The sequence below is a fragment of the Mastomys coucha genome, unplaced genomic scaffold (assembly GCF_008632895.1).
Source record: "Mastomys coucha isolate ucsf_1 unplaced genomic scaffold, UCSF_Mcou_1 pScaffold13, whole genome shotgun sequence".
NCBI lineage: Eukaryota > Metazoa > Chordata > Mammalia > Rodentia > Muridae > Mastomys > Mastomys coucha.
In genome coordinates, this window is record NW_022196895.1 from 19345328 (window position 1) to 19360438 (window position 15111).

At 40.3% G+C, this 15111-nt stretch overlaps 1 protein-coding gene across 4 annotated transcripts in view; it reads right to left on the minus strand.

The window, feature by feature from the left end:
* Positions 1-14089, minus strand: part of Nol4 (nucleolar protein 4) — a 322425-nt gene extending 308336 nt beyond the window's left edge. For 2 of the 4 annotated variants that reach the window (XM_031365084.1, XM_031365092.1), the window contains exon 1: positions 12157-14069. In XM_031365084.1, the coding sequence (XP_031220944.1) occupies positions 12157-12420 (264 nt within the window). In that variant the 5' untranslated portion in view covers positions 12421-14069. Of the gene's footprint in view, positions 1-10909; positions 11562-12156 lie in introns of those variants that run through there. The other 2 variants (XM_031365083.1, XM_031365085.1) reach the window with 2 other exon arrangements.
* Between the last annotated feature and the right edge of the window lie 1022 nt (positions 14090-15111).

A 15111-nucleotide genomic window follows, 5' to 3' on the forward strand; every position in this document is an offset into this window, starting at 1 on the left:
ATATATATATATATATATATATATGGTATCTTCACCATTCTATTCACCAAGCAGTGGGTAGGAAATTTTAAAAGGCATTTACTTTATATTAAACAATGTTTTGTGAAGTAAGTTACAAAATAGATCTCCCTAATCAAAAAAGTTTATACTTTTCTGAAACATTTTTGAGAAATCTTTGATATAAACTATTATGTCAATAATAATTTATCTTTACACATGAATTTCTGTCTTCCTATTCCTGTGGGAAACAGTGTGCCATGTTCCATTTTATTGGGCCAGGTCTAATAATATGAAAGATATTTTTAAATAAGAACGTATTTAGAAAGTTAGTCTAGTTATTATAAAGATACATGAATACTATATATATGTATGTATATCAAATATATGTGGATACTATATACTTTCACATACCTATGTGTATGTATGTGTAAAAATATATGTTATACATGTCTTAATGTTGTTGATTAGCATTAAATCTTTCAAATTATTTATTATAATTTATTTGTTTTATTATAAATCATCTTGTGGTAGACTACCATCACCAAAACCCACAAAATAGATACGATTAAGTAGTAGAGAAAACAAGCATTTAAACAATTTCCATCTGCTGTCACAGAGGTGAGTAATCATAGCCTATGTTAACCTGTTCAAATTGCATGAATACCTTGGGAGATTTTACATGAAAGTTTATGTAGCAGCTATGTTTTACTGGATGAGACATTATCCAACGAATGGTTCAAGATGTCCTATACATTATCTAATATCTGTGGGGCAGAAAGCCAGTATGTTTTAAGTGACTTTTTTGGCTTGTTTTATCATGATGATGAATTGATCTCTCCTCAGAAAGCTCCCCTAGGATAAGACTCTCATCCAAGCCGCTTTTTGTGGCTAGCAAAATCCATTCCTTTGCAATTGTGGGGCTTTAGTCCCTAGAATTCTGTCAGCTGTTGGCTACATTGCTCTCAACATATTAAGGTGCCCTCTATTCTTTATACCTTTTAATTGTGTCATCTTGGCAGATGAAAATATATCTATTTACTATATAGGATATGATACATAAATATACATGAATAATATAGGAACTATGCATGCACTGTAGAATGGTGAAATTAAGTAACCTGACAGGTGCATTGGACCACAGTCGCCCTGTGTGCTGGAAGAGCACTGAACATCCATTCCTTTTTAATTTTTCAAGAATCTATCATGCCTTCAGAACTATTGCAGCCTTGTAGAATAAATAGATCTTGAAATCATCTTCCCTGTTCATTTGTGGTTATGTATCCCCAAATAGCACCTCCGCACTTTTTAACCTACCCATGATTAGAGCATCTCCTCACTTTAACCTACCCATGATTAGAGCATCTCCTCACTGTTACCTACCCATGATTAGAGCATCTCCTCACTGTTACCTACCCATGATTAGTTCAAACCTCTGCTAGACCACCATTCTCCCATTTCCGTCAAGCCAACATTTTTGTATGTTTGTTTGATGGAATGGTTAACTGGTTGTTTTTCTTGCTAATCTCGCACATGGGTATCATCATGCAGCATCTGTCTTCCTTTGCCTATCTCCTTTTCTTAGTCATGACCCCCACGGTTTAGGCTTGTCACAAATGCCTATTCATGACTAAGTAACATTCCACTGTGTTTATGAATGGATGTTTTGACTTACATAAAAATGGAATCAAAATGAACTAAAGGTTTAAATGTAAGACCTAGAACTTTTAAAGTACTAAAAGAACTGTGTGTGTGCACGCATGCGTGTGTGTGTGTGTGTGTGTGTGTGTGTGTGTGTGTGTGTGTGCTTGTGGCGGGGGCTAACTCCAGAAAATTTGTCTGAGCAATAACATCTTTAGATATGACCTCAAAAGCATTAGTAATGATAGTAAAAATAGAACACTGTAATGTTACATCAAACTAAAATGCTTTTTTACAACAAAGGCAGCAACATCATACAAAGACAAACTACAGAATATAAGAGAATGTTTGAAAACTAAATATCTGGCACAAGATTAATGTCTAAAATATGCAAGGAATCCAAAAAATCTCAATAGAAATCAAATAAACATTTCAAATAAAAAATTGTTTCAAATAACTGGACAGATATTTCTTAAAGGGAAACATACAAGTAACCAGCAGATGGTGAGGATGTATATCTATCAATACAACAAATGATATAAAGGGTCTCCAAAATATTAAAAATGGCACCCCTTCAACATAGGCAAGGGCAATGAAACCAGAATGACAAAGGGACGCATGCACACTTATGTTTACTGCAGGACCATTCATAATGGCCAAGACATGGAAGTAACCTAAGAATGAGCAACCTGGGTTCCCCTCTATCTCTGCAGAGAGGGTTTCCCTGGTATTGAATATATTTCAGGCTTCTTTTTTCCTTTTTAACCTGTTTATTTTTTTAACATTTTCAATACACTTTTATTAAACAATTTTAATGTAAATATATTTTGCTCATAGTCTTCCAGTCCCCCAAGCCCTTTCAGATCCTCTCCCTCTAACTGCCCAGCCTACTTCAAGTTCTTTCTCAAAATCAACAACAAAAAAACAATACAAGTCTCTTCCAAACCAAGAAAACAAAAAACCAAAACAACAACAACAACAAAAACAACAAAAACGATGCCCAAAGAAAAATAAAAAGCAAAACACCAAACTTTAACCAAATTAAAGCAAACAAAAAACTGTGGAGTCAAGTATATGTTGATCAAATCCTCTTGACCATGCAGCCAATTCTGTAGGGATTGATAACACCCAGTGTCACTCCATTAGAGAAAACTGATTTCTCTCATCACACAGATGTAAATAATAGTTCAACTGTTAACTTCTAGCCTAGTGGCTAGGTATTCATCTCTTTATTCATTCATTCATCAAAAAAAAAAACCAAACAAACAAAATAATATATAAGATAAAACAAATCTAAAGTTGGACAAGACAAAGCAACAGAAAGAAGAGACACCAAGAGAAGGCATGGGATTCTGTCATGACTTTTCCTAGTAGTCCTATTCATGAAAAGAATGAAATTATTAGGCCAGAGGCAGTTAAGCATCCCTGTCTTAAAGCTGACCTTGACTATGAGCTTGTGGAGGTTCTGCCTTACCCACACTCAAATAGATATGCTTACTCAAGAGTAAGGAATTGTCTTAAAATTTTCCTGATACAATTCACAAACACTGGAGAGCTATAGGACCTTCCACGGCAAAGATAGAGTAACAGGAATAAAATCAATGAAAAAGCTTGGGATTATATGAGAATTGTTCCCTGAAAACACAAATTCAGTGTTTTTAAAAGAAACTGAAGCTTTTTTGTATGTAATAATATTTATAACTAACAAATATATTTCAAGTCAAAAGTGCTATGTATTACAAAGTGACTTGACATCATCTGTTTTTTCTAAGTTTAATCGATTACTATTTTAAATACTTTATTAGAATTAATAAAAATATGACCTATCTTAAATTTTTTATTAGAATTAATAAAAATTTGATATGTGTATAGCCTGACTCAATTACTCAACAACAATCTAGTGAACTGTATTGATTTGAAACCTAATGATTTTATTACCTGTATGTTATTTCAAACAATATGTTGAACTGTGTGACTTTAATGTTTTATTCATTTAATTTATATTTTTCAATATCTGTAAACCATGAAGAGCATCCATTTTATGCCCACAAATCTACTTAAACCCTTACTATAACATTCCTGCTATAACATTTCGGGCAGCTGTCACTTCTTGCAGAATAAAATCTAAACTAATTTAGCACTTGAAGCTCCTCATAATCTCACCCCATCTGACTTTCTTAAATCATCTCTACTGTCTCCTGTCTCCTACGTTTTAGTTATTCTAGATTATGTAGCATCCCTTAAAAATACCTTGAGGTTATTTCTCCAATGGTATAAACATCAAGTGTGCACAACTGTTGGGTGTATGCCATGAATCTTCAGGGTTATGATTAGTGTTGTAACCTTTAAGTACAGAGACACCTTATACAACAGGAGGTAATATGTTAGTTAAAGTGTAAAGTGTGAGTCACAGTGTTCTACATGAGGCAATTATGGACTGAGAATCAGCATGACAAGTATATGCAGAAACAGGCACATGTGTGCCCAAGGGAGCCTGAAAGGTAAACTATCAATGTAAGGAAGAGAATTCCGAAACTTGGATGGATGGACAGACAGACAAATTTAAAGCTCATCTCTATATATTTGTCTTTTAGCAAGTTTTACAGTGTGCTAAATATCAGTACGAGACACTAATCTGCAATGTAATGTTGGGGAACTATTATTGAAGTGCCTTTCTTAAACATTTAGAAACACATCTTAATTCAAGGACTGTGGATTCCACTTAAATATTTTGTTACCAAAAGCTGAGTAATTCTGATAAATCCACCTTAATTTAGACCCTATTTTCATAGATGAATAGAATGAGAAGTTGCAGCAGCATATGATCATTGTGAAGATTAAAGGTGATACATGTACTGTCTAATATTTACCTAAAATAAGAACTTGATAAGCATAAAGTATTAATATATTATCATCAATCACATTAACATTCAATATTTTTGTATGCTGAGACAAGATATATGATCTCTGAAAGCTTTTGAAGATGCTACTTTTTTAATTATGTGCAAATTATGTGTAAGTTGGAGAGTGCTTGTAAATGCAGTGCCCCTTCAGGTCAAACTGGGCACTGGACCCCTTGGAACGGGTGTTATAGATGCTTTTTAAGATGCCCATGGTGGGGGCAGGGGCTAGGAACTGAATTTGGGGTCCTTGGCATGTTTCCTAATGCTGAGCCATCTCTCTAGCCCCAACACTGAAGAGATCTTGGGGAAAGAGTGCTCAGATACCATTGAAAATAGTTGTGCCCCCTAAAAAAATAATAAAACATAACGTACAGATGATCCTATAGTCACATATCTTGATATATGTTACATATACATCATCATCATTTGTTACTTTAATATTTGCGTATTCCAATTTTATGGCAGTGGTATTCTCAATAGCCAAGAAATGAAAGCAATCTCCATAGTCATTAGCGTAATACATAAACAAAACCTGGTATACATCTTCAATAGAATATTATTCAAACACAAAAGGAAATATTTAAATATTTCATCATAGATGAATACTGAATACATTGTGTTAAGCAAAATGAATCAGTTACAAAAAGACAAATCCAGGAGTTGGGTGGGCAGGGAATGAAAGAACAGGGTAAAGACTATATAAAATGTTCTAAAGGAATGTTTCAAACAGATATACAAATCTTAATATACCTAACAGTAATGAACTATACAGCTTAAATTATTAAGACTTTAAGTTTCATATATTTTAGTAAATACACAGTTGGGTGGAGGGGCACATGGACAGACATATAAGTATAGAGATGAAAAAAAAAAATCCTCTCGTATGAGTTTAAGAAGGAATTCCTGGTCACACAACAGCTAACTAGGAAACTGTCTCATAATGAACACAAACAAAATCCCACGTTACTTCAGGTGGTAAGAATATCTTCAAACAGGTTTTAAAGAATTGATCAAATTGCCAAGCAACAAATATATATGGTGCATATGTAGCTGATGAGAACCTTACAGCTGCTGGAGCTACGAAGTCAGAGGCAGAAACAAGCTTGTCGAGAACTGACTGTAGGAGAAAGGAAGCAAATGCAGCATGTCATGCAGACTTTTTGGTTTGAATAAGTGAATTGTGTTGCCATAAACGGGGAAATATGACAATTCAAGGAGAAATTCCAGTTTATAGAACCTAGGATGGGGTGGGATAGGAAAAAAAGACGTAATTTTTATGTACTTTCAGTTAAGATTCCTTGAAATATTTTGTTGGAAGAACCCAGTAGAAGATATAAGCCAGATTTTGAGGAAATTCAGACAATGCCTGAGTGTGATCACCTGTGAAACTACAGGGAGATAAGGAGTTCAGCTGCATCTTAGAGACATGATCTCATTCCAAGGACAAAGAATGATATAACATATGAAACTGTCAAAAAGATTTTCCTCGTAAGATACAAGAGGGATGTGTGAAGTTCTGATGGAGAAACCTGGAAGCATCTATTACTAAGTTGTTATCTAGGTGCAGAGGCCAAGAAAGTTTCTCCAAGGAACACAAGCCTTGAAGGACATGCCATGCAAGCTGTTCCTTATGGAAAGAGTGGAACTTAGGTTTAAGAGATAGTCAAACCTGAGAAATTAGTAGTAAGGAAAACCAGATAGATTAGACATGAACAGAGGAAAATATTGTAAGAGCCAAAACCTTGACAGCATAAACTCATCGACACTATATAATAATATTTGATATGTAATGCAAAATAACTCTGACATAGTAAATACAATATGAACTGGAAGCTAAGGGACAAGGAGGCCTGAGAAAAATGCCCGTCCTTCATAATTGGAGAAAGTTAATAATAATGTATTCAATTGAAATTTTCACCTAAAAGAACAATGGAATTCAACCACTTAGGTTCCTTAATTTTTTTTCCTCGTAATTTTTGTCTATTAGAAATTCATTCAGTGTCATGTGTTTGTTACATTTTGGTAATATATATATTTTACTTGAAAAGCATATCATTGCAATACCATTTTGGAGATATTATTTGTCTATTCTTATATAACAATCAATATATCCAATCCACCTTGGCTATATGCACTTTGAAAGGCAGCAAAGTAATTGGTTGATGGTGGTAGTTGTCCAGATGAGACATTTGTTAAGTCTTTTCCTTCCATCTATTCATTGAAATTTCTTAAATCACAATAATGCATAGGATTTACAAATTAAAGTCATTGTTTACAAAAAAGATAATAGTAAATATCTGAACAATTAACATGCAGAGAGAAAGAGAGAGAGTCGCAAACACACAGACTTTGTATATTTTAACTCTATATTTTGGTATGGTTTTGAATTCATAACCTATGCCTAATTTATAATTACACCTTGGAGTTCTTTATTTTGTTAATACTTATTATAATTTTGTGCCAAGAATATGCTACTTAAGACACAAGCTTCTAACATATAGACCAATATATCAGATATAATCAATATTCCTATTTGTTATACAAACTATATTCTATATTATGTTATTACTATGCAAAAACAAGCGATTAATATCATTGACGTTTTACAAATAAGAGACTTTACCTGGCTGGCAGATTTCCTAATAGCACAGCAAAGGATTGAATGATGCTCAAAGATTTATATTCTGCCCACAATGCTCTGTTTCCTGCCTGCTGTTTCCATTATTCATATATTGTCATACAAAGATTTTGAAAAAGGATATAGCCTAAACCGTACTATATTCATCTTGGACCTTCTTATTTAGACAATAAAAAATAGAAGCCTTAGAAAATACAATAGCTGTGAGGAAGATAGATATATGACCCTGACACAGGATTGAAGGTCTTGAAAGTTTTATTGCATAACTCAGTAGCTGCTACCTCACCTCTTCCTGTCTTGTACAGTGTCTACAAAATAAAATCACAGATGTCTGCAGGAGCAAACAGGCAAGCACTGAGTATTGACCACCATCCCTTTCATTGTATTTACTATTAAAATAGTGAAGAACAGATGGAAGTCAGGAGTTAATTTCTCAGGGTCCTCGACTGGGGTGGTCTTCACCTACTTAGTCCTTATATTCATGGATGTTTATATCTAAGTATCCTGGCAGTTGACACTCATTTGAGGGAGGTGACCTACACCGAAGGTTCCCAGCACCTCTAAGAGCTTACACAGGTACTGAACGAGAAACATACCATAGATGTTCCTCATGGAAATGCCACAAGGAACTTCTAGTGGACACCCTACAAGCAACATTGCCAGCATTATTTATGAGCCCTGTTTAACCCTACAAGCATATGTTGTATATACTATATGCTAAGTGCTATCTGTCAGTGGCAACCTGTTCTAAGAATAGAGTAGCAAAAACACGACCATCATGATGAGTTATGTATGCTTCTTTTATAGGCTCAAAGCACTGAGGATGTAGTTTCTCCTCTCTTATATCTGTAGCAAATTTCAGATCAAGGTCTAATGTATGAGATGTTTCCAAAAGCATGATGTTAGAAGAGGAGGAAGTGGATATATATTCCTCAGAAGTCATCATTTCTCTCATTTTTATTAGAATAAAGGGTTTATGACCCAGACCATAGTCAGAGAACTAACAAAATGCTATTTATGAACTTGTCCATGAATATTCATTGTAATCACTTTAGAGTCATCAATTACTAGTATGCACAGCAAGAACAATATGAACTCTAAGGCTACAGATTGCAGGACTGAATAAATCATCATTTTAAAATCATATCACTAAAGATACTGCATATTCATTTGTGGAAGAAAATGCATTTTAGGCTCCACAGTAAAGTAAATGTAGATGACAGTATATAGCTAGGCAAAATTTACACCTGTATTTCCTTGCAAATATAGGTCAAAATATTCTACGGTTTGGTTATTCAGTTTCTGTATTCACTACTTTAAAGGAATTGCACTCACTAAAAGAATTGCAAACATGAGATTACCAAATTTCTCATTAATGTTCTGTTTAATGTAATAAGGTTTCTAAAAGTATAAGACAATGCGTTAGTCATGATGCAGAAAGAAAGATTGAATAAATTCTCATTATTTTTTAACTTACCATTCATACTACCAAGTGGTATAATGTATTGTAGTAGTTCAGACTATAACTATGTTTCAGTTAATTGTCAGAAAACAAAATGTCATGCAGGGTCAAAAGCTCCTAATGAACTATCAAAGCAGTAAAGAAAACAGCCATACTCCTACTTATTTGAAATTATCTGAGTTTGTTACAATCACTGTCAGATATTTGCTGGGTTGTTGCTTTTTTTTTTTTTCTGAGCTTTAAGGCATCCGTTCTTTCATTCTTCAGAATTTCTTAAACCTTTAGTAAAAACAATGTACTAAGCGTGATTATGTGGAATCAAACAAAATATAAACAGATGGGATTCTAAGTCAACTGCTTACAAGTACACATCCAGGCCCCCATCCTGACCTAAAATGGCTGAGTTGCCGGATGGTGTTGCTTGGTGACCAAATAGTGTCATTTAGGCCACTGAGTTATCTAAACATCAGGGACAGAAAGTCCTCACAGCTTCAGACCTGGCCAGGGCAAATATTAAAGGGCTTACTTATCCCTTCCAGTTGTTGACGATTTTTATTTTAAATCAGTGTTTGCATTCTAGGTTTTAAAGTTGAGCGTCGGGGGAGGAGTATCTGCAAAGCTGCGTCTGTTCTTTGCAGAAAATAAGAGGCAGAAAGAACCAGCTCCTCCGCGAGATTGGCAGACAGTCTCGCTGCAATTAAGTCTATGTAATGTGTCTATTCTGTGCTTGTGTACCCTCCCAGTTGCTTTCTGTCTCTCTTTCATTAAATGAAGGTAGTTAATTAGCTCAGGCCAGTCCTCTCCTCTTTCTCTCTCCCTTTTTGCCATAGTAATGATGTCTAATTAACAGCAGCAGTGGGTTAATGCAACATCAGGAGCAAAGCATATCTCACTGACCGAGAAACTAGCCAGCATCCCTCAGACCCCAAGGAGCTCAGAATAACTCTTCATCTAGTTGAAAACATCATTCAAAGGCAGTTCCGCATTTCACCCAATGTATGCAATATATGCTTTTAAAGAGAAGAAAACATCTTTGTCTTTTTGGTGATTGTCTATTTATGCCATGATGAACACAAATGCATGTGTTTTTTTTGGGGGGGGTAATGCATTCAAACATTGGGAAAAAGGATAAAGGGGATATTTTATTTATTTTTATCTGGTTGAAACTGTGATTGGCTGCCTCTCAGAGAAGGTGGAGCCTAGAATTCTGTGTCAGGAGCACAGAAAATTTTTCATAAAGAACAGTAGAAGAGCTCATGAATTAAAATCCTATTCAGCATTTCAAAATAGGCTGAATGGAATACCGGGTGCTTTAAATACTACACGGAAATCATTTCACAATATCACCTGGCAGATCACATTGTCTCCCATTAATATATGGAATCTTTACCAAAAAAAGGAACACGTGCTACATTATTATTCCTCCTGCAGCTGTCACTCTCTATTAGACCTCTTAGCAGCAATTCTCTAACATCCCCGTGTTTATTTTTTTATTTTTTGACATGAAAATATGGGTGTCACAGCATGTGAATGCTGGTTTGAATAACTCACACCCACGATTGTCTTGATGCCTCTACAACCTTTACAGAATTTATGCTATTTTATGCTATTTTAGTCTTCAAAGGGACAAATATTCTAACACATATAATGGCTGTAATCAAATCAATACAAACATGAACTATTGAACCAAAACAGAGCATCTACATTTAACACAAAAAGAATAACAACAAAAAAAAAAACTGAAAAACTTTCTAGCTAGCAATGACATATAATATACAATAATTATATATCTGACCATAGTTAAGCAGTACTTTAAAATATATCAACGTTTTACTCACTCAGAATTCTAATTCACTTTGCTTCACGACAAATTAATTTCCTGTCTAGTTCTTGATGTTAGACTCTATTTAAATGAAACAAAGCAATTCCTTTTTTGCAACACACTTCTGGCTCGTGCACATGTAAATAAACCATACTCTAACGGATGCCAACCTAATCTTTCATCCAGCAAGACAAGCGAACACCTCACCATTGTCTTTAGCAGCACTCTGGGCTACAGGAGAAAGCAAAAGCATCGTTTGTATCTACCTCCTGAAAACCTTTCAAAAACTGCACGTCAAGAAAAAAAAAAAGAAAAGAAACTTTTCTGAGTTCCCAGTTCACCTTTGTTTGCACATTTTCCATATAAAATCCACCCCCCAAAAAACAGCCATCCTGCCAGCAACCATTCCCAGTTAATCGTGGGAGACCCAAAGCTGCTTTCCAAACCTGAGAGAGTCCTTCAGACGGAGCTTGGAAGAGCCTTTCATGCATATATCTCCAATATCATGCACCTTAGAAAGAGCATAGCCTTCTCCTCCAGAAACCTTCTTTCTAACATCCTCAGGGGGCTGTGCACTGGGAGAAACAGTCGCCAGGAAAAGTGGGTGGGGGGGAGGAATTAGGGGGAAGGAGCAAAGCTCAACGAATCCCAAAGCGAGACAAAAATACAAAGGGTGCCTGCCAGTTAGCTCCTCCACACCGCTCACTCTAGGGGAATACCCCTTATGAGGCAGCTAGGTGTTATACATCTGACCTGAGATCTTACTTGTATCCCCCTGTTCCCTTCCTCTCGCAAAGGAAGCGGATGCTGCGACAGCCTCCCAGCCCCACAGGCATCTGCGTTTTAGAATGGGATATACCGGTCTCTCGCTGCCAGTTCCTCGCTCACTACATACAGCTTTGTGAGTAAGAGACAAGAACCAACCCCGAAAGACGAATAAATACACCATTTGATCGCGCCCCAAACCATCTCTCTTTGTTGTGCATCGCCTAGCTGAGGAAGCTTCAGTGGTACAAGTGTAGAAGGGGATGGGGGGCGGGGAGGAGGAATGTCTAGGACGGTATCTGCCAACCAAACAGCCGCGGCTAGGATCTCAGGGGGCGACCAAGGCGCGTGGACTTGTCCTGTGTCTCCCCGCCAGCGTTCTCACAACAAAACTCGGTAATGTCCTGGGGAAAGCCCTACATCCACCTCAACCGCCACACTCGGGCTTTGTGCCAACGAGGAGACACAGTAACCTATCCGTCAGCCTCGCCTGTTATCAGAGCGTGTGTGTGGCTGGGCTTCCAGCCTGGCCTTTATGCGCCCTGGTGGAGGTAGGACACGCGCCAGGCTCCCAGCGAAGGACGTGGGACAATGGCCTGGCCGGGGGAAAGGCAGGCGCCGCCCGACGCAGTGAAGACAAGCTCCAGCCACCGTCCCGCAGCGCAGCCCCGAGACAGGGAGGGCCGCCAGCTCCGCAGGTTCGCTATCGCTTTAAAATATAGGGCCACAAAGACTTTCTAGAAGGGAAATCACGCCCGGCCACTGCATCTGGGGAGGACTTGGGGAGGGGGTTGAGGAGGGTTGGGGGCGGGGGCGGGGGGGGGGCTAGGAGCCAACAGTGTCTCCAGCATCTCTTTGCCTTCCCCTCTCTCCGCCCTCCCTTCCGGGCTGCTCCAACAGACAAATAATAACAGAGAAACCGGCTCACCGTGGTCTTGACCCGCACGAAGAGCACTTGCTTGGCGCCGCCGCCTCCCCCGCGGACCTCATCCGGCTGGCCCAGCTGGAAACCCTTCGATTTGACCCAGAATTTAAATTTGGCATTGTCAGTGGAGCTTGACTCTGAGCCGTTGAGAAGCTGGACAATCCGCTCGTATTTCTTACGGGTCACCGTCTTGGTCTTGCCCGAGTCCCCGTAAGTCCTAAGGCACCAGTCCTGGAACTGGCGGTACATGTCACGCTCGCTCTCCATGTTCCCCCGCGCTGCCGTGGGCCGGATGCTCCCAGCGCACTTCGCACCTGTTCACCCTGGGCTCATGAAATATGCAGCCCAGACCACGATGCAAGGACGCGAGGTCCCGGCCGAGCCGCGGGAGCCTGCCTCCAGTGGGGTGGGGGGAGGATCAGGGAGAGAGGAGGAGGGTCCGGATGGGCACCAGCAATCAATGCCCCGTGCTACCAAGTCTGGCTCGTTCCTAATTGCAAAGGATGTCTCGGACTCTTTTTCTAGTGCCCTTAGCGGTCGGTCCCTTTAATACTGTGTGATCAGCACCATCCCAACAGCCTCTGTGGCCCGGAGGAGCTGGGTTTCTGAATAATTAAAATCCCATTCCTTAGTTTATTAAAAATCTCAATATTGACTTGAGGTGGTTTCTCAATGCCTCGCCCCCAGGGCTGTGTCCAGGGCAAGGCAGGTGGAGCCCAAGGCAGTCTCCTGGCGCGTACCCCAGAAGCTTCCCCAGCGGATGGTCCAGGAGCCAGGGCTGCGCCTCTAGCAAAAGCAGCCTTCTGCTGAAGAGCCTCAGTGGGCACACAGGTCCCTGGACTCGCGCTCGCGCTCTCTCTCTCCTGCTCAACCTGGGCCTCGTCTGCGACAAGACTAGAGAGCCAGAAAGTTCTTACCTGTCATGTTGATAAGCCTATCAGATCCTGTTTTACGTGAATTTAAAAGAAGGTATCCTAAAAACGACTCAAGATGTCATTTCTTCGGATGTATTAGGTTAAATTCCAGCCACGCAGGTAGGTTGTAAGAGTTGGGTTTCAGAAATTCGCCCAGTATTCATAGATACCTGACCATAGCCCTTAGAGGTTAGATGGAGTACCCCAAACAGGAATGCAGTCCGGGGAATGTGGGAGCAGGAAGACAGGCCGCTGGCTGGGGCTCTTCGGGATGATGTTGTCCCCAAAACAGGACCCTCTGGGTTCTGCTGAAGTGGGTACACGACATGGAAATAAGTTTACCGCACAGACACTTGAATCTTTTTGCGTGAAATTAAAATGCAGAAATCAGTCCTTTCCCCTCCCTAGGTTACAGTTTGCAGTTCACGCGGGAGGTTTCGGATGTCTATTTTCCCCCTGACACGTCATGGACCCCCCTCCGATGCTCAGAGGAGCCAAATCGGAGTTGCTCCTGACGATTTTCCCAAGCAAAGGAAGTCAGCGATCCCTCCATTAGGATTTCCACCCGAGTGTCGCGGTGGCGCTGGAACCAGGGGAGTTCCAGTCCCTACTCGCTGCAGCCGCTCCTCTTTACTGCACTCCCCGCCGAGGCCAGCGCGGGTCGCAGGGATCGGTTCAGCCAGCCGGATGGCCCGACCCTCGCCGCGTTCCTCAGGGGTCTGAGCCCACCCGGGAGGCTCGCTGCGGTCTCCCCGGCGAAAGCCCCAGTGGGAACGCGGCTCGGTCCTCTCTGCCCGCAGCCGGTCCCGGAGCTCTCTGGCTGTTCAGTGGCTCCCGCGCGGCCAGGCTGAGCGTGTGCGTGTGTGTGGTCGAGCGAGGGTGTGCGGGGCGCGGGGGTGCGCGTCTCCGGGAAGGTCTCGCGGCGGCCCCAGCCCGGACTGACAGCCCGGGCGCTGCGAGAGCAGCTCCACACACTGAACCTCTCGCCTCTCCCCTCACCCCACCCCTCCCACTCCCCTCTCCTCCCACCCCCCACCCCTAGGCCCCTTCCAAGCTCTCTGATTGGCCAATGGGACAAAAGTTTCTGTGGAGACGGCTGGGCGCTGACGTCACGGGCAGAATTGTCCCATTTAGGGATCCCGGGGGCAGTGCGCATGCTGCAGGCTGCAGGTTAGAGGCAGGAGGAGATAGCAACGGGCCGGGCGGCAGCCAGGTGGCGGAAAGGAGCTGGAGGCATCCAGGTGGGGGGACGAGTCCAGCAGGGTTTCCATGGAGATTTCCTCTGGGTCTAGCCTAAAAACAGCAGATCAGCTGACACCATTAGCTCAGGACCTAATTACTGCTTATTGGAGCAACAAATGAGGGACAGGGCCAGCTGCAGAGGAAGAGGTTTACCCCCGCCCCTCTGTCTCCTCCTTTCTCTCCCTCTCCATCGCTCTTGAGTCCCGGGTGAATTCTCATTAACTTGCAAGATTCCTACAAGGGCTCTGCTTCTCTTGAGGCCACCCTTACTGCTTTTATTCTTTTGATTTCTCCCGTTTGCATTAAAGAATGGTACAATAAATGGATTGTCCTGCGTGCTTGAATTTTCCCCCATAAATAGGGGTTCAATAGAACTCAGAGACACTGCTGTCAAAGAGAAGTCCCAAATAAATCTACTATCTCTAAGAGGATGTCATTTTCAATTTATTAATTTCTACTATTTGTCTTTAGCTCTCTCACACTTTTTAAAATGCTGAGTGTCATAAATACACCAATATACAGAATGAACAAGCCGAGGAATATTTTGAATTACCCTTCTGTGTGTGGTGTGTTTCAGAAGAGCAGTTCTGAAAGTTTTGTTTCTGGCACCCAAGATAGGGCATCATTCCAAGTGGAGAAATGCAGATTTTGTTGTATATAGTTCATTTGTTACTAGAAGTTTCTGGAAGGGTATTTGGTACTGGGATACTCATTTACTCAAGAGGAATCTAGTTGTATGGAGTTGACTTTGTCATGGGTATAAGTTGGCATATATACATATATATATATATATATATATATA